This window comes from Phyllobates terribilis, unplaced genomic scaffold, assembly GCF_046119375.1.
Source record: "Phyllobates terribilis strain yellow unplaced genomic scaffold, ASM4611937v1 Scaffold_5__5_contigs__length_657084704, whole genome shotgun sequence".
Lineage (NCBI taxonomy): Eukaryota > Metazoa > Chordata > Amphibia > Anura > Dendrobatidae > Phyllobates > Phyllobates terribilis.
This window is the reverse complement of record NW_027362765.1, coordinates 293,420,580-293,438,424: the sequence shown is the minus strand read 5'-3', so window position 1 is coordinate 293,438,424 and position 17,845 is coordinate 293,420,580. Positions and strand designations below refer to the sequence as shown.

The following is a 17,845-nucleotide window of genomic DNA, read 5'->3' as shown; positions in this document are numbered from 1 at the left end:
CTTTCTTCACTCTCCCAACTGAAATCAGGAGTGCTGTACTTATCAAGTCCAGATTATACCGTCTAAAGGCCCCGTCACACTTAGCGACGCTGCAACGATCCCGACAACGATACGACTTGTCAGAGATCGTTGCAGCGTCGCTATGTGGTCGCTGGTGAGCTGTCAAACAGGCAGGCTCACCAACGATCAGGGGAGCAGCGAGATCATGGATAGAATCTTTCCACGATGTCCTGCTCCTGGTTACCAGCCTGCTGAAGCAGGAGCAGGCTGGTAACCATGATAAACATCGGGTTACTAGGGGCACACGCGCACCTAGTAACCCGTTGTTTATCATGGTTACCACTCTGCTACGGTGAGCGGGAGGTTACGCACCTAGTAACCCGTTGCTTATCATGGTTACCACTCTGCTACGGTGAGCAGGAGGTTACCGCTCACTTTAGCAGGCTCATAACCATGATAAACAACGGGTTACTAGGAGCACGTGTGCCCCTAGTAACCCGATGTTTATCATGGTTACCAGCCTGATCGCTGCTCCCGCTGGTCACACACAGCGATGTGTGCTGACCAGCGGGAAAGCAACGACCAAAAAATGGTCCAGGACACTTTGCAGCGATCAGCGACCTCACAGCAGGGGCCTGATCGCTGCAAAGTGTCACACATAGCGACATCGCTGGTGAGGTCGCTGTTTCGTCACCAAAACCGTGACACAGCAGCGATCTCGCTATATGAGAAGGGGGCTTTACACATCTCAGGTCTTTTATTTGATTTGCTTTCTCTAGTCAGTCATAAAAAAGTCCAAAATACACCTTCTACAACATCTCAAATTTCAGAACATACCTGGTGTACTACCTAGAAAAAGTTTCCATACTGCCCATCTTATCCCTCCTTTCCTCCTGGTTTATGTACTTTGTGGATTCATCCCCTCCTCCTGGTTTATGTACTTTGTGGATTGCATCTCCTCCTCCTGGTTTATGTACTTTGTGGATTGCATCTCCTCCTCTTGGCAAATGTTGTGGAGATTTCATTGTGACTCAGCACAAACTAATTTATATAAAAACCAGTAGTTAGTAGCTTACATTAGTAGATTAGATTACTACATTACTAGATACTGCACACCAGCTTTTGGAGGTGACACTACCCGAATCAACAGACAAACAAGTAAGGTTTCATCTTCTAATGGTGTGATTGCTTACATTTAATATTCTTCTTGATTTCCTGTAGCTTACTATGATAAGCATATCATGTGGAAAAACTGAGTAACATTATCACAGCAAGAAAACGAAAAGGAGAAAATCGGCACTCCAACAGGTAAAATATGAAAAAACTTTATTGTATCATTTAAAAAAAGGGGAAAATTTAAAATTCTTATGCGTTTCTGGCACTAGGGTTGTGCCCTTAGTCATAGCAGATGAGAAAAGGACAATGGAGTCATATATATACAAGCATAATGGAGTCACATGAAATAAGAAATCAATTAAATATGCAAAAGGTGTGCAAGAATTTGCATGTTTAATTCATTTCTTATTTCATGTCATGTAACTCCATTATGTCATTACATTTTTCCCCTTTTTTTAAATGATCCAACAAAGTTTTTTCAGATTTTACTTGTTGGAGTGCCGATTTTCTCCTTTTCGTTTTCTTCATATGGCTGTGGCACCCTTCCTTAGACTATCTTCACCCTGTTTAAATTCAGCGTTGCATCTCCATAACTCCCCCTCCTGTTTCCTAATATTATCACATACAACCTTCCAGCCTTTCTTGTCCAAGAGTTGTGCTTGGTGTTACAAAGTCCCATTTACATAGAACTGTTTTCTCTCTTTTTTTTAACAATAAGTAATTCAGGACGTTTGCAGAATGCTATGAAATGTGCATTGTGTAGCTAAATGCTAAGAATATTGGTGCTCCAATTCCTAAGGCTGCGTGCCCACTATGCATTTTTCAAGTGTTTTTGCTGCGGAATTTCCGCAGCGTAAATGCTTGAAAAACGCTTGGTAATCCGTGCTCCATGATCCCCAATGAAAGTCCGCATGTTCTGTGCACATGCTGCGGAATTTTCCGCAGCGGATTTTCCTTGCGGAAAAATCCGCAGCATGTCCATTATTTGTGCGTTTCTGCATGCGGATTTGAGGTCACAATGCATTTGAAAAATGCAAGTCAAATCCGCATGTAAAAACGCGCAAAACGCTTAAAAAACATGTGTAAAATCCGCAAGCATTTTTACTGCCAAGAACATGCAGAAATGCTGCGGAAATTTTCTGCATCGTGGGCACATAGCCTAAGGGAAGATGGATGCATGAATCCGATACTATGAATGGGTCCTTGTGCTGAATTTTATACAGAGATTATTGGGTTCTGTTGTGGTACTTTTAGCAGTCTTCTCTTCTAAAATGATCCTGGGAGAGACGACTTACAACTTGTTTATCACCTTTCCTACACTCCTGGGTAAATTTCACCAATTTTTATGGAGAACTTAATTTCTGGGTGGATTCTAACGGCAGCACGAAAAGCACGTTCCTAAAAATTTTCACCATAGCCACGGCTCTTACTTAGTCCACGTTCTCTCCACTTTATTCCACTGCTGTTCTGTGCCGGAATGTGGCTTGGACACTTTTGCTCTGTCCAATAACAGATAATCTCTGTGTCATGCAAAAGTCACCTTCTGAAAGCACTGCTTTCTTCAAGGTTTTTCTGGTGCCTGAAAGATTTCCTACATTTATGAAAGTCTGGGAGGTGTCCTGTTTTTATGGGAGCCTCCCAAATAATGAAGGGATTTGGCTTCTTTTCTGTATTCCCCAATTGTCTGTTTGTAAAACCTGTACAGCATAGATCTCAGCAGTCAATGAAATTGAGGATACAGTCAACCTGGGCCTCCCTCTTCCAGGGTCATCAAAGTAGTTGCACGCTTTGCCTCTATGTTATTTGTACTGTATTTCAGTGGGTGTTAACATTTTACTTTTCCTCTTTTTTAGTGACTGGATATGTTCTAACCTATTTCCCAATGAGGGGTAAGTAAATGATCCATGTTATACCATATTTAAAGGGGTATTCCCATCTCCAAGATCTTATCCCAATATGTAGTAGGTTTTTACTACTACTACTACTACTACTACTACTAAATAATAATAATAATAGCATATACTTCCAATTAGAAATGTAGTATAGTTCTTCTGTTTCACTATGTCGGTTACAACATGTGCAGGGCATTGCAGTAGCTTAGGTATCCATGGTTACAACCACTCATATAGTGACAGTTAGTCGCTTGTGGTCATACCCAAAGATACCTAAGCTACTGCAATATCCTGCACATGAGGTAAGCGATATAGTGAGTAAGAAGAACTATCCTACATTTCTAATTGAAGGTCTATGCTAATATTATTATTATTACACCTACTACTTATTGGGATAGGATCTTGGAGATGGGAATACCCCTTTAATGATGAGCTTGTCTCATGCCATTCCAATTAATCATTGCTTGCAATCTAGATTTTCTTATATTATCCCCCTACATTAGCTAGTTTTGCATGCTCTAGCCCAGAGGTCCCCAACCGCCGGTCCGCGGACCAGGACCGGGCCGTTGGGGTTTTTCAGCCGGTCCGCGGGGAGAGGGGGCCCCTCCAGCCTCCAGCAGGGCCGCCATCAAGGCATGACTGCCCTGACTCCAGTATGGGGCCCGGCCGGTAGGAGCCCCCTCGGAGCCCCCCTCTTGTGCGTCTCTCTCCTCATGGGGCCCCCGGCCGCATGCTAAGCGCCAGGTCCGGGACATCTTAGCGCTGCGCTGCTGCGGCAGCACCTTCATGATTCCCCTGACTTCCGGTCATGTGACGGCGCCGTCACATGGCCGGAAGTCAGGAGAACCTGGTGTCAGCGATTTGGAAGAGCGCCAGGATTCTGCAGGGATCGCATGGGGGTAAGTATAACAAGTTTTATTTTTTTTTAAATACAATTAACTAGGAGTGGGGGGAATTGGAGATGCACATGGGGGGAGGGGAGAGATGAGAGATGCACATGGGGGAGGGGAGAGATGAGAGATCCACATGGGGGGAGGGGAGAGATGAGAGATGCACATGGGGGAGGGGAGAGATGAGAGATCCACATGGGGGGGAGGGGAGAGATGAGAGATGCACATGGGGGAGGGGAGAGATGAGAGATCCACATGGGGGGGAGGGGAGAGATGAGAGATGCACATGGGGGGAGGGGAGAGATGAGAGATGCACATGGGAGGGAGGGGAGAGATGAGAGATGCACATGGGAGGGAGGGGAGAGATGAGAGATGCACGGGGGGGTGAGAGATGCACGGGGGGGTGAGAGATGCACGGGGGGGATGAGAGATGCACGGGGGGTGGATGAGAGATGCACGGGGGGGTGAGAGATGCACGGAGGGTGGATGAGAGATGCACGGGGGGTGGATGAGAGATGCACGGGGGGGTGAGAGATGCACGGGGGGGATGAGAGATGCACGGGGGGTGGATGAGAGATGCACGGGGGGGTGAGAGATGCACGGGGGGGATGAGAGATGCACGGAGGGGATGAGAGATGCACGGGGGGTGGATGAGAGATGCACGGAGGGGGATGAGAGATGCACGGGGGGGATGAGAGATGCACGGGGGGGTGAGAGATGCACGGAGGGGGATGAGAGATGCACGGGGGGTGGATGAGAGATGCACGGGGGGTGGATGAGAGATGCACGGGGGGGTGAGAGATGCACGGGGGGGTGAGAGATGCACGGGGGGGTGAGAGATGCACGGGGGGTGGATGAGAGATGCACGGAGGGGGATGAGAGATGCACGGGGGGGGTGAGAGATGCACGGGGGGGTGAGAGATGCACGGAGGGGATGAGAGATGCACGGGGGGTGGATGAGAGATGCACGGAGGGGGATGAGAGATGCACGGGGGGGATGAGAGATGCACGGGGGGGTGAGAGATGCACGGAGGGGGATGAGAGATGCACGGGGGGTGGATGAGAGATGCACGGGGGGTGGATGAGAGATGCACGGGGGGGTGAGAGATGCACGGGGGGGTGAGAGATGCACGGGGGGGTGAGAGATGCACGGGGGGTGGATGAGAGATGCACGGAGGGGATGAGAGATGCACGGGGGGTGGATGAGAGATGCACGGGGGGTGGATGAGAGATGCACAGGGGGGGATGAGAGATGCACGGAGGGGGATGAGAGATGCACGGAGGGGGATGAGAGATGCACGGGGGTGAGCTGCACATGAGGGGGTGAGAGATGCACATGGGGGGTTATGTTTACATAACTTTGTTGCCTTATGAAGGGCGGGGGGGGCCCCCAAAAATTTCTTGCACAGGGGCCCACTACAGTCTGTGTCCGCCCCTGGGATGAAGTAAATGCAGCTGAACAGCAGCTGTCAGGACAGCTGCCCTGTCCTGCTGCAGGGCGTGATGGGGCCTCAGTGATGCGGCTCCTGGCACAGCACATTATGTGGGGCTCCTGGCGGGGACCTGGTCTACACTATATGATAAGTATGCACTAAACTCCAAATCCCTCCATTACCCCACCCCCATATGACCAAAGCCCCGCCCACCCCACCCCCTCCTTGCTGGGCCATGGAAAAATGATCTTGCTTCAAGCCGGTCCCTGGTGCAAAAAAGGTTGGGGACCACTGCTCTAGCCTATGTGTGACCTACATTAGAAAGGTCACTGGAACTTTTTAGGTAACTATATAACAAGACTCCCTGCCTACCAGCTTTGATACTTGTGTGCATTATATAGTAAAAGAGCTCATGTGCAACTGCTACCTTTGCATGGTGCATAGCTATTGTCATTCTACCAGCTGTCTTCAATCCTTACAATTACACAGTTCATTTAATAACTCTTGTTTACTGATACAATGGAAGCAAATATGTAGTTTTTACATAATAAACATATAAGAAGTGCCTCAAATATCTAAACCATGGCTTATAAAATGGCTTGATCATTATAAGATTGAATGGGAAACCCTACTGCACATGTCCATTCACTATCATTGCATTTTTTTATAGTCCTGTATTGTTCTTTCCTTTATTGACACAAGTAAACTATTTACTTACAGGTAGAGCTGAGCCCATACGTCTGCTCCTTGGTGATCAAGGGGCTTCATGGAAAGAAGAGGAGGTGAAATTAGCAGACTGGCTTGCAGGAAAATGTGAAATTAAGAAACAGTCGGTGAGTTGCTTTTATGATTATCCTCTCAGAGGACTGGGGGCCCCTGGAAAGCAGCAACTTATCACCTATCTTGATACTACATCATTTAACTCTTTCATCTACATCTCTACCACTGGTGGACATTGACAGAAGAGGGCCCCTGTGAAGAACAATGAATGGGCCCTTTGCAGTCCAATATTATAATGCACATTTCCAAAAGCTTTGGAGGTTAAAATGGGCTCCCTTATCCGCCCCTGATCTCTACAGCAACCCCTTTACAGCCTGTGGCGTATTAGTACGCACCAGGCTGTAACCCCCTGTTCAGCGCGGGCTCCGGCGCTGTGCCCACACTGAACCGGGCACATGTCTGCTGATTATTACAGCTGACATGTGCCAGCAACAGCTGCGGGTGGAATCGCGATCCACCCGCGGCTGTTAACATGTTAAATGCCGCTGTCAATCTCTGAGAGCGGCATTTAACATCGCCGCGCTGGAAGCGCGTCACTTACCACGCCCATCGGTGACCCCGTCACGTGATCACGGGTCACCGATGCATTGACAACTCTGGGTCTGCAGTCGACTCCAGTGGTTGTCATGAGCTGATCGCTATGAGCACCACCTAGTGGTCGGTGCTCATAGCACAGGACCATTTCTGCTACATAGAGGTGATCTGCCGATCACCTCTATGTAGCAGAGGCGATTAGACAAGTGCTGCTTCTAGTCTCCTATGGAGACTATAGAAGCAAGCAAAAAGTGTAAAAAAAATGTTTTTAAAAATATTAAAAAAATAAAAAATATATAAAAGTTTAAATCACCCCCCTTTCGCCCCATTCAAAATAAAATAATAATAAAAAAGACCCACATACACATATTTGGTATCGCCGCGTTCAGAATTGCCCGATCTATCAATATAAAAAAAGAATTAATCCGATCGGTAAACGGCGTAACGAGAAAAAAATTCTAAACGCCAGAATTACTTTTTTTGGTTGCCGCAACATTGCAATAAAATGCAATAACGAGCGATCAAAACATCAGATCTACCCCAAAATAGTATAAATAAAAACTTCAGCTCGGTGCGCAAAAAATAAGCCCTCACCCAGCTCCAGATCACAAAAAATGGAGACACTACGGGTCTTGGAAAATGGCTCCATTTTTTTTTTCTTTCAAACTTTGGAATTTTTTTTTACCACTTAAATAAAAAAGAACCTATACATGTTTGGTGTCTACGAACTCGTAATGACCTGGAGAATAATAATGACAGGTCAGTTTTAGCATTCAGTGACCGTGGTAAAAAAAATAAAAAAAACCCATCTGTGGTATTGCACTTTTTTGCAATTTCACCGCTCTTGATATTTTTTTCCCGTTTTCCCGTACACGATATGGTAAAACTAGTAATGGCGTTCAAAAGTACAATTCGTCCCGCAAAAAATAAGCCCTCACATGGCCATATTGACTAAAAAATAAAAACGCTATGGCTCTGGGAACAAGGAAAGCAAAAAACGAAAATGCAAAAACGGAAAATCCCAGGGTTGCGAAGGGGTTAAAGGGGTTTTCCTATGAACGAAAGTTGTTTTTAATCAATAGATCTTGGAATAATAATAAGTTCCACAATTGGATGTGATTAAATAAAATGTTCCTGTGTTGAGATAATCTTATAAATGTGCCCCTGCTGTGTGCTGTGTAATGGCCGTGTCTGATCATGCAGGAACATGGTCTGATCATACCACAGCTCCTGGGCAGGAGAGGAAACAAAAGACAGGATACAGACAGGATCACAAATGATTATTTCTTTCAGGAAAAATATTGCTTAAAAACAGACAGCAAAATGTTTTGCCTCACAAAATGAATCAGCTGTGATCCCGTGTTGTAATGTCTGTATACTCTTTTGCTTCCTCCCCTGTCCAGAAGATGTGGTATGTTCTGTATACGGTCAGACACAGACAATTGATTAAAATGCACTTTTGTTCGTGGGAAAACCCCTTTAGGCTATGTGCCCACGATGCAGAAATGCTCCGGATTTTTCCTGAGCGTTTCTGCATCTCCCTGGCAGAAAAAACGCATGCGGATTGTACATGCGGATTGTACATGCGGATTGTACATGCGGATTGTACATGCAGTTTGTACATGCGGATTGTACATGCGTTTTTCCTGCCAGGGACATGCGGATGTGAAGCGTTCTTCACATGCGATTTCGCATACGGGTTGACAAGCTCTTTCCAAGCGATTTTAGCATAACTTGGAAAGTGCTTGACAACTTAGTCACACTATATAAATCCATGCAACCGGCATGGATTTATATAGTGTGACCAAAAGGATAGTAAAAAATTACCTTCTGATGGACCCCGGTGTCTTGGCTGCTGGCAGCTCACGGTAGGCTAAAGGACCTGCCGACGTTAGCGGTCGCGTGACCCGTCACATGACTAAATGACGTCATGGCAGGTCCTTTTCAGACCATTGCGAGCTGCCGGGGAGCCAAGACGCATCACTAAAGACACCGGGGGCCATCAGAAGGTAAGTATAATGTATATTTTTTATTTTATTCTTTTTTCACAGGTTCTATGGTACCTGGGTCCGGAGGAGAGTCTCCTTTTCTCCAAACCCGGGTACCATCTACACATTGAAACGCATGGAATCCGCATGTACAGATCCAGTGATGCTTAATCCATGCGTTCCAATACAAGTCAATGGCGGCGAAGACGCCGCACTTCCGCAAAATAATTGGTAGTGCTGCGGATTTTTCCGCAATGATGATCCACAGCGGAAATTTCCGCAGCATGTGCACAGCACATGCGGATTATCATTGGGGAACATGGCAGACCTTCTACCAAGCATTTTTTAAGCATTTCTGCAGCGGAATTGCCGAGGCGGAAACGCTTAAAAAACGCATAGTGGGCACACAGCCTTAAGGTCTGTTTACATGGACCAACCATCGACACAAAACAACCGCCAACGACTGTTTACACCGCAAGATAATCGTCAAACGAGGGTTTTTAACAGTGCTCATTCAGAATTATCTTGCACTGTAATTGCGCCTTTAAGATCGGCTCACGGAGAAACATGGTGACCCAATCAGACACTGGACAACCTCTGTGCAATCAGCCATAGACACCTATTAAGAACCCTAGGATGGTGTGCTTAGTAAGACTGCTATTAGGGCATAGGAAGTGTTGCCCAAACAGCAACCTTTCTCCTAATGAAACTGATATAGTGTATTAGTTCACATGGATATGCCATAATGATAAAAGAAGTTTTAAAATAGTTATCCCTTAAAGGAATAAAAAAAAATGAAGAAATTGACAAAATTGTTATGAGAATTACTGTGCTGCAAAACAGATGTGTAAATTGCACAGTAACTTATATGTAAAAAATATAATTTCTCTGCATAAAAAGCCTCAAAGAGCCAGGTCAATTAAAAAAAAGTTAAAAGTTATGGCTGCTAAAATGAAGAGAGATATCATTGAAAAAAGGCTGGCCATTAACTAAGTCACATTCAGTCTCATTTATCTTGAAGTAAAGGGGTTATCGGACACAATACTTTTTTCTTCTATGGGGCTAGGTACTTATTGGTAGGTAGTTGCTAACTATCTACCTGTTCTGTTCTTGAGATCATAGCAGTCACAGATCACTCCTGCCGGCAATTCTTCCTGCTTCCCATGAGGTCACGTTGACAGAACAGTTCCTTCACTTCCGCTCAGCTCTGTTGACGGAATGTCACTTCTGACCTCATGTTGATTGACATCCGGCTCTCCGCTGTGTTATACTGAGCCAGATGTCAGTCAACAAGACACCCTGTCAACAAAGCAGAGTGGAAGAGAAGGAACTGCTCTGTCCACATGACGTCACAGGAAGTGTAAAAATCAACACAAGGAGCAGTCCATGACTACTCTGACATGGGAGAGATCGTTGCACAGCAGCACAGGTAGGTAGTTAGCCTATACTTACCGATAAGTGCATCACCCCAGAGAGAGAAAAATGAAGTCTAATATAATGCCTTTAGCAAGAGGGTGCAAAGAAGATTACTGCATACTGTTCATACATTGAACTAAAAAATAATACATTATTCAGTAAGCATAAACATAACAAATTTATAATTCAGAAGGATAATCATTCTGTACGCTATCCTCGGTATTAATCTTTTGATCTATTGCAGGCTTTTGGTCAGCTGCCCCAGTTTAAGGATGGAAATTTTGTCTTGTATCAGAGCAATACCATTCTGAGATACCTTGGACGCAAATTTGGTACATTTTTGTGCTTCTCTAAATGATGTTACTTTTACATTCTCTAGTTTTTAAATCCTGTTAAAGAATAAAAAGTAAATTTTTTCATCAATGAAAAAAAATTATGGTGATTACAATATTACATCTGTTATCCTCTCAGGGATTTCTGGTGGAAGTAACCAGGAGACCGCCCTCATTGACATGGTGAATGATGGTGTTGATGATCTGAGATCGAAGTACATCCGCCTGGTCCTCCTTGAATTTGTATGTATAGAAAAAAAATCTGAACATTCTAATTCTACTTAAAGGGGTTGTCCTTAAAGGGGTTATGTATTTTGGAGATCAAGAAAAAAAATAATGCAAAATTAATGAAAAATGGCTGCGACGGGAAGGGATTGCCCACTACTTGGACAACCTTTTCTCAATCACTGTATTTCTCCCATATAAAATAATATCTCTGTTGCTGTTCCAATGATGGCGACACCTGTTCTTCTGGGGCTCCCATGAGCCTTGCAGCCAATCATTAACACTTTACTGTCACTTCCTTCTGACGAAATGGACACCCAAAAGAAGTAAGAGCTGCTGATGCTGCTCTCTGACTTCCTCCGGATGTTAGTTTTGTGCAAAGGAGGTGAAAGTGAAGGGGTTGCTGATTGGCTGAAGGGCTCACGTGAGCCCCAGAAGAACAGGCGTCGGTATCGCTGGAATAGCATTGGCAACGGGCGTGAGTATAACTGTTATTATGTTACATGGGAGAAATATAGTGATTGAGAAAGGGTTGCCCGAGAAGTAGGAAACCCCTTTCCGCTGCAGCCATTTTTCATTTTTTTTGCATTAATTTTTTTCTTGATTTTCAAAATATATAACTTTTTTCCTTTTTTCATCAAATAGGTAATAAATTACTGGAAATGGGAAACAAATATTTGTGGAATGAAGAAAATACTGTATGCAATTCTGCCACTAAAGATTAGGTTTACTTTTTATGCAGTTTACAGTGCAGTAAAAATTATAAGTTAAAATTATTCTGTGGGTCGGTAGCAGTGCAGAGATACCAATTTTTGTATAGGTTTACTGTTTTTAAAAAATAAAAAACACACATATGCAAGAAAAATATATATCTTTGTACCGTCTTAGCCAGTAGATAGAAAAATATTAAGATTTGAGAGTCCTCAGTGGTTGATACCTTTTAATGGCTAACTGAAAAGATGGTAACAAATTGCAAGCTTTCCAGACTACTCAGGTCTCTTCATCTCTTCTATGCCTGATGAAGAGACCCTAGTAGTCTCGAAAGCTTGCAATTTGTTACCATCTTTTCAGTTAGCCATTAAAAGGTATCAATCACTGAGGACTCTCAAATCTTAATATTTTACACATGCAAGAAAACATTTCCAACAGGGAAGGCAATAAGGTGACACAGGGCCCCCTTTGTCTGACCACTTAGATGCTAGTGTCTCTATTGTGAATGGCATCTAAAGGGTTAAACTGTCACAATCAGAGCTAGTAACAACTGTGGCATGTCATGGAAAGGATTGGGGGTTTTCTTCCAGAAAAAAAGGATTCTCTTTTTGTTGAGGCTTGTATTACAGGTCGGCTATTTAATGTACCGTATATTCCGGCGTATAAGACGACTTTTGAAGACTGAAAAATCTTCTGTCTAGTCTGGGGTCGTCTTATACGCCGGTAATGCTTTTGAACTTTCAGAAATTGACATGCGGGGATACTCTGGGGGTGTTAATAAGCTGCCGTGGCCGTATCCCTGCCATGTCGGAGTTAATATAAGGTGGAGGGAGTTAAAATACGGCGGCGGTAGGTCCAGACAGTCAGCGCTTCTGTGCTGAAACTGACACATCGCTGCGTATTCCCAGCTCCGGACACAGCGCAGGGCTTCTGTGCCGACAGCTTTCACTTGTCACAGAAGCGCTGCGCTGTGTCCGGAGCAGGGAAGTTCGCATCGCTTCTGTGACAATATATGAAAAGCCGGCAATTCAGCAGCGGCATAAGCCGGCACCCGACAATTTAGAATAGAAAGAATAGAACTTCACACATAGATTAGATAGATAGAAACATGTCAGTCACATATATATGAAGTACAGTGACAGTATTGCTTACTGTACTTGTCATTTAGTGTAAAGGATTTATTAAAACAAATAATAGTGTTTTCATGCACCGTCTCTTTAAAAAAGCCGGCCGGCAATTCAGCATCTGTACCCGACAATTTAGAACAGAAAGATAGAGCATCACACATAGATTAGATAGATAGAAACATGTCAGTCACATATATATGAAGTATAGTGATAGTGTTGGTTACTGTACTTGTCATCTAGTGTTAAAATAACGGATTTATTTAAAAAAAAATTGGCGTGGGGTTCCCCTTAATTTTAGTCTCTAGCGGAGGTTAAGCAGACAGCTGGGGCAGATGTTTGAAGCCTGGGAAGGGGGTAATACCCACGGAGCTTCCCAGGCTACTAATATCAGCCCCCAGCTGAATACATAGCCTTTACTAGCTATTAAAATGGGGGACCCCCCAAAAAAAATGACGTGGGGTCCCCCCTAATTTAATAGCTAGCAAAGGCTAGGCAGACAGCTGGGGGCTGATATTAATAGCCCAGGAAGGGAGCCATGAATATTGGCCCCCTCCCAGGCTAGAAACACCAGCCGTCAGCCGCCCCAGAAATGGCGCATTCATAGGATGCGCCAATTCTGGCACTTAGCCTCGCTCTTCCACGCTGCCCTGGTGCGGTGGCAGTGGGGTAATAGGGCTGGGGTTGATGTCAGCTTATAATGCCAGCTGACATCAAGCCCAGGTTAGTAATGGAGAGGCGTCTATAAGACACCCCCATTACTAACCCCATAGTAAAAGTTAAAAAAAACACAAACACCCAGAATAAAGTCCTTTAATTGAAATAAACACACAATTCTTTATTGTTCTAAATTAAACCATACTTACCATCACGCCCATTCCAGCTGAAGCCAACGATCTCCTGCAATAAAAGTAAAATAATAAAGCAACCTCATCCTTACCTTTCCATGGTTCCCAGGACAGCTCCAGCTCTGCTACATCGAGATGACAGGCTGGACCGCAGCAGAACGCTGCCATCCAGCCTGTCATCCCGCAGACACTGAGAAGCGCAGGCATGCTTGCGCTCCTCAGTGTCTCGCTGTGACGGCATCCAGATGAGCCGACAATGAACTCAGCTCACCTCCTGGACGTCCGTCACTGACAGCGTGGGAAACTTCTACTGCGCATGCGGGGAGCAGGAGAATTTTCCCACGCTGTCAGTGACGTGCATGAGGTGAGCCGAGTTCATTGGACATGATCTCGGCTCATCTGGATGCCGTCACAGTCAGACACTGAGGAGCACAAGCATGCCTGCGCTTCTCAGTGTCTGCCGCATGGCAAGCTGAACGGCAGCGTTCTGCTGCGGTGCAGCCTGTCATGTGAATGTAGCAGAGCTGGACCGGTCCTGGGAACCATGGAAAGGTAAGGATGAGGTTGCTTTATTATTTTACTTTTATTGCAGGAGATCGTTGGCTTCAGCTGGAATGGGCGTGACGGTAAGTATGGTTTAATTTAGAACAATAAAGGATTGTGTCTTTATTTCAATTAAAGGACTTTATTCTGGGTGTTTGTGGTTTTTTTAATTACTTTACTAGAAATTCATGGCGGTCATGTCTAATATTGGCGTGACCCCATGAATTTCGGGCTTAGGGCCAGCTGATAATGCCAAGCTGGCCTTAACCCCTTTATTACCCAGTAAGCCACCGCACCAGGGCCCTGGATGAGTTGGGTACAGCGCCAGAAGATGGCGCTTCTATGAACGCGCCATTTTCCGGGGCGGCTGCGGACTGCAATTTGCAGCGGGGGGGGGGGCAGAAAGCTTGGGCCTCCCTGCGCTGCAGATTCCAGCCCCCAGCTGCCTAGTTGTACCTGGCTGGACACAAAAATATGGCGAAGCCCCACGTCTTTTTTTTTTTAATTATTTCATGAAATAATTTAAAAAAAAAGGGCTTCCCTATATTGTTGTGTCCGGCCAGGTACAAATAGGCAGCTGGTGGTTGGGGGCAGCCCGTTCCTGCCTGCTGTACCTGGCTGGACACAAAAATATGACGAAGCCCACGTCAACATTTTTGGGAAAAATTAATTACAAAATTAATAATAATTTAGGGACTGCATCTTTATTAACCCCTCAATTGTCATTTAGTGTTAAAATAAAGGATTTTTTAAAAAGAAAATTGGCGTGGGATCCACCATCATTATAGTCTCTAGCGGAGGTTAAGCAGACGGCTGGGGCAGATGTTTGAAGTCTGGGAAGGGGGTAATACCCACGGAGCTTCCCAGGCTACTAATATCAGCCCCCAGCTGAATACCTAGCCTTTACTAGCTATTAGAATGGGGGACCCCCCCAAAAAATGACGTGGGGTCCCCCCTATTTTAAGATGTTTATGAGTGACAGTTTTCCTGCTATATACCTGCATGTCATAAGAATTTAAATTAAAAAAGGACCATGTTAAATTCAAATCTGTTTTTTTTTAATTTTTACCGGTGTTTGGTATGCGTTGGAAAAGGGGTAGTCTTATACGGTGAATATATCCTAAACTCTATATTTTAACAGGAAAGTAGGGGGGTCGTCTTATACACCAGGTCGTCTTATACGCCGGAATATACGGTATATTGATTGGGGCTGAGCTGAGGTACCAAATCTTTGAATGAAAAGGGTCCAGTTCATGAACTCCTATCACATATAATGTGACCTTTTACATTGAACCGGTTGTAATATGTATCCTAACAATGCAAATCTCAATTCTAGACATTATAACCTAGTATAAAAATGTATAAGTCACCTAAAAATTAAGTAATTGAATTAAAGGGAACCTGCCATGTTAAAACTTATCTATCTGCAGACAGCATATTATAGAGCAGGGAGAGGTGAGAAAATACATGTGCAGTTCTATGGGAAAATATGCAGAATATAGTGTGCATTTACATTATTATAATGTTGGCTCTGTGTGGGTGGAGTAGATACAGCAATAGCTGGCAAACATTAAAAAAGGCCATCCGGTGGACTCAATGTCCACAATGAGCTCGGTTTTGAATAAAGTACTGAATCTGGGAGGAGTATGATGCAGCATGATGTGCAAAGTACTGAATCTAAACTAAACTATGATTCTGTTCAAGTCCTTTTGCTGTATAACATACCCACAGATAGGACACCATGGACAATGTGTAAGGTCTCCTGGCGCCATCACAAAATTCAAACTGCAACTTGTCCTAGTCATATGTCCAGACAGGTTGCAATGCAAAGAAACACAACTCCCGAGACCTGAATCTTAAATGACAGAAGAACAATATTGGACACACACATACTACAGTGAGCTGCCGAAGCAGGACTGTGACATAAGCAGAGATAAATCTTCTCGCCGACTGACTGCTCATGGAGGACTGAAGCTGGAGGTCTGAGGTTGGAGAAAAACAATCCTCAGTCAGTGAGAAGATTTATTTCTTCTCATGTCACAACCCTGCCCCGATGGCTGACTGAAATATGTGTTTACGATACTGCTCTTCTGTCAGCTGAGACACGTCTCAAGCTGTTTTTCTTCAGACTGCAACCTGTCCTGACACGTGACTAGGATGGGCTGCAGTTTGAATTGTGTGACAGGAGCCATTTTATCATATTTTTGGAGAACCCCTTTAATACATATTTTATCATACAATTATTTATTTGCCCCTATGTATATCTTCAAGCAGATTGATATTGGAACAACTGTACATTGCTTAAGTCTAATTTTATTTTGCAGGAGACAGGCAAAGAGAAGTATGAAAAAGAACTTCCCAATCATTTGTCAGCATTTGAGAGGATTCTTTCCCAGAATGCTAATGGCACCAAATTTTTGGTTGGAGATAAGGTAATTATAATTGGGATAAAACAATAGAAATAAAGCATTTTTGTAAACACAACCGATTTCATGATTGGAATGCTAATCCATCCCAACAATCAGTGTGACTTATCCTCGCCAATTATCAACTTTTGACTCTTTTGGGCCCTGTTAAAAGGGTCAAAATGGGCCTATTTCTTCAACTGTATATGCCTTTCATGATCTAAGGGTCAATGTTTTCAGCTTGCCACTTCATTGCAGTGATAGATGGAGGTGGCTATGACATGTCAAGAGTTTTTTGTAAAAATAATGGCTCTTTAAATGAAATCTCAAGGGCTGGCTGTCTCACTGTTCAACCTATATTAGTTATTGATCAATTACTGATTTGTCCTTTTTATCCCCACAGATCTCATATGCAGATTACAACCTCCTGGATCTTCTGCACTGTCAACTTGCCTTATTCCCAGGATGCCTTTCAGCATTTACCCTCCTTAATGCATTCATTGAGCGCATTACTTCTCGCCCTAAACTTAGCAAATACTTGAAATCTGAAGGTCGCGCCAAGCGACCTATTATCCCTGAAAAGTAGAAAAGCATAAGTGGCGAGTAAATGTTTACAACCAATAGTACCTAAATAATAGTCACTCAGTGTATCTATTGAAATCCTGTTCTCCTCATTACCCAAATATATGTATTTGTTTTATTCTGGGTTTTGTTTAATAAATAAAGTATATATTTTCACTTTGCTTACTTGTTTGTTACTTTCAGGACCGCCATGTGCAGGGACAGATTTACTGATCTTGCAGTCATAAATCTATCCAGGGCCGAGACCAGGTATTTTGATGCCCTAGACAGATGAAGCTGATTATGTCCCCCAATCACCAGTGTACGAATACAGCACCAGAACCACCATCAGTAGACAAATGCATCACCAGAACCACCATCAGTACATGGATACAGCACCAGAACCACCATTAGTAGATAAATGCACCACCAGAAGCACCATAAGTACATGAATACATCACAGAACCATTATCAGTAGTGATGAGCGAACGTGCTAGCCACTGCTCAGTACTCGCCCGAGCATCACTGTGAACGACAAGCTCGGCGCTCAACGAGTATTTCCGGGTTGCTCGGGCAGGAACTTGGGTCCCCTCCCTGAATGTTTCATGTAGTATAGGAGAAAAGACGCTACATAATAGACTAGCAAACCTCCAATATAGAAAATACAAAAAAGTTTATTGGACCAAACAAAGCATGATAAAAACATTTAAAAAGAAGGACCATATATTGGTCTGCCAAACTGTCCAGCACATAGCAGTTATCAAAAAGTGACACAATAATTGGACAATGAAATGAGCCCCCTAATAGCATATGAATATAATAAATACATAAACAGAATATTAAATCCAGATCGTGTGGTAACACATATTTAAGAGGATTCCCTGATGAATCTGGGTAAACAACAAGTTATATAGAATGAATGAGAAATGTTACATATGCAAGGCAGCAATATACTATAAAGAAATGAACACATTTCATGATGATAATATCAATCTGAAAAACATGTCACAACCTGTGAACCATCCATAATAAGAGGGTTCTCACAAG

At 43.9% G+C, this 17,845-nt stretch overlaps 1 protein-coding gene across 2 annotated transcripts; it reads left to right on the top strand.

The window, feature by feature from the left end:
• Nucleotides 1-1,023: 1,023 nt before the first annotated feature.
• Nucleotides 1,024-16,980, top strand: LOC141273014 (glutathione S-transferase P 1-like). Of its 2 annotated transcripts, none has more exons than XM_073684311.1 (7): nt 1,024-1,158; nt 2,970-3,005; nt 6,052-6,164; nt 10,294-10,381; nt 10,521-10,624; nt 16,157-16,264; nt 16,641-16,980. In XM_073684311.1, coding segments are annotated over exons 1-7 (633 nt in total). In that variant the 5' UTR covers nt 1,024-1,157; the 3' UTR covers nt 16,824-16,980. The 2 variants fall into 2 exon arrangements, with proteins under 2 accessions (XP_073540412.1, XP_073540413.1); XM_073684312.1 differs by lacking the exon at nt 1,024-1,158 and adding an exon at nt 1,189-1,308.
• Nucleotides 16,981-17,845: the final 865 nt, after the last annotated feature.

Excerpts from the sequence above, each read along its gene's own strand:
- LOC141273014 (XM_073684311.1), top strand. Across the intron at positions 10,382-10,520 it reads ATACCTTGGACGCAAATTTG|GGATTTCTGGTGGAAGTAAC; the intron begins GTACATTTTTGT and ends TTATCCTCTCAG. Across the intron at positions 10,625-16,156 it reads GCCTGGTCCTCCTTGAATTT|GAGACAGGCAAAGAGAAGTA; the intron begins GTATGTATAGAA and ends TTTATTTTGCAG.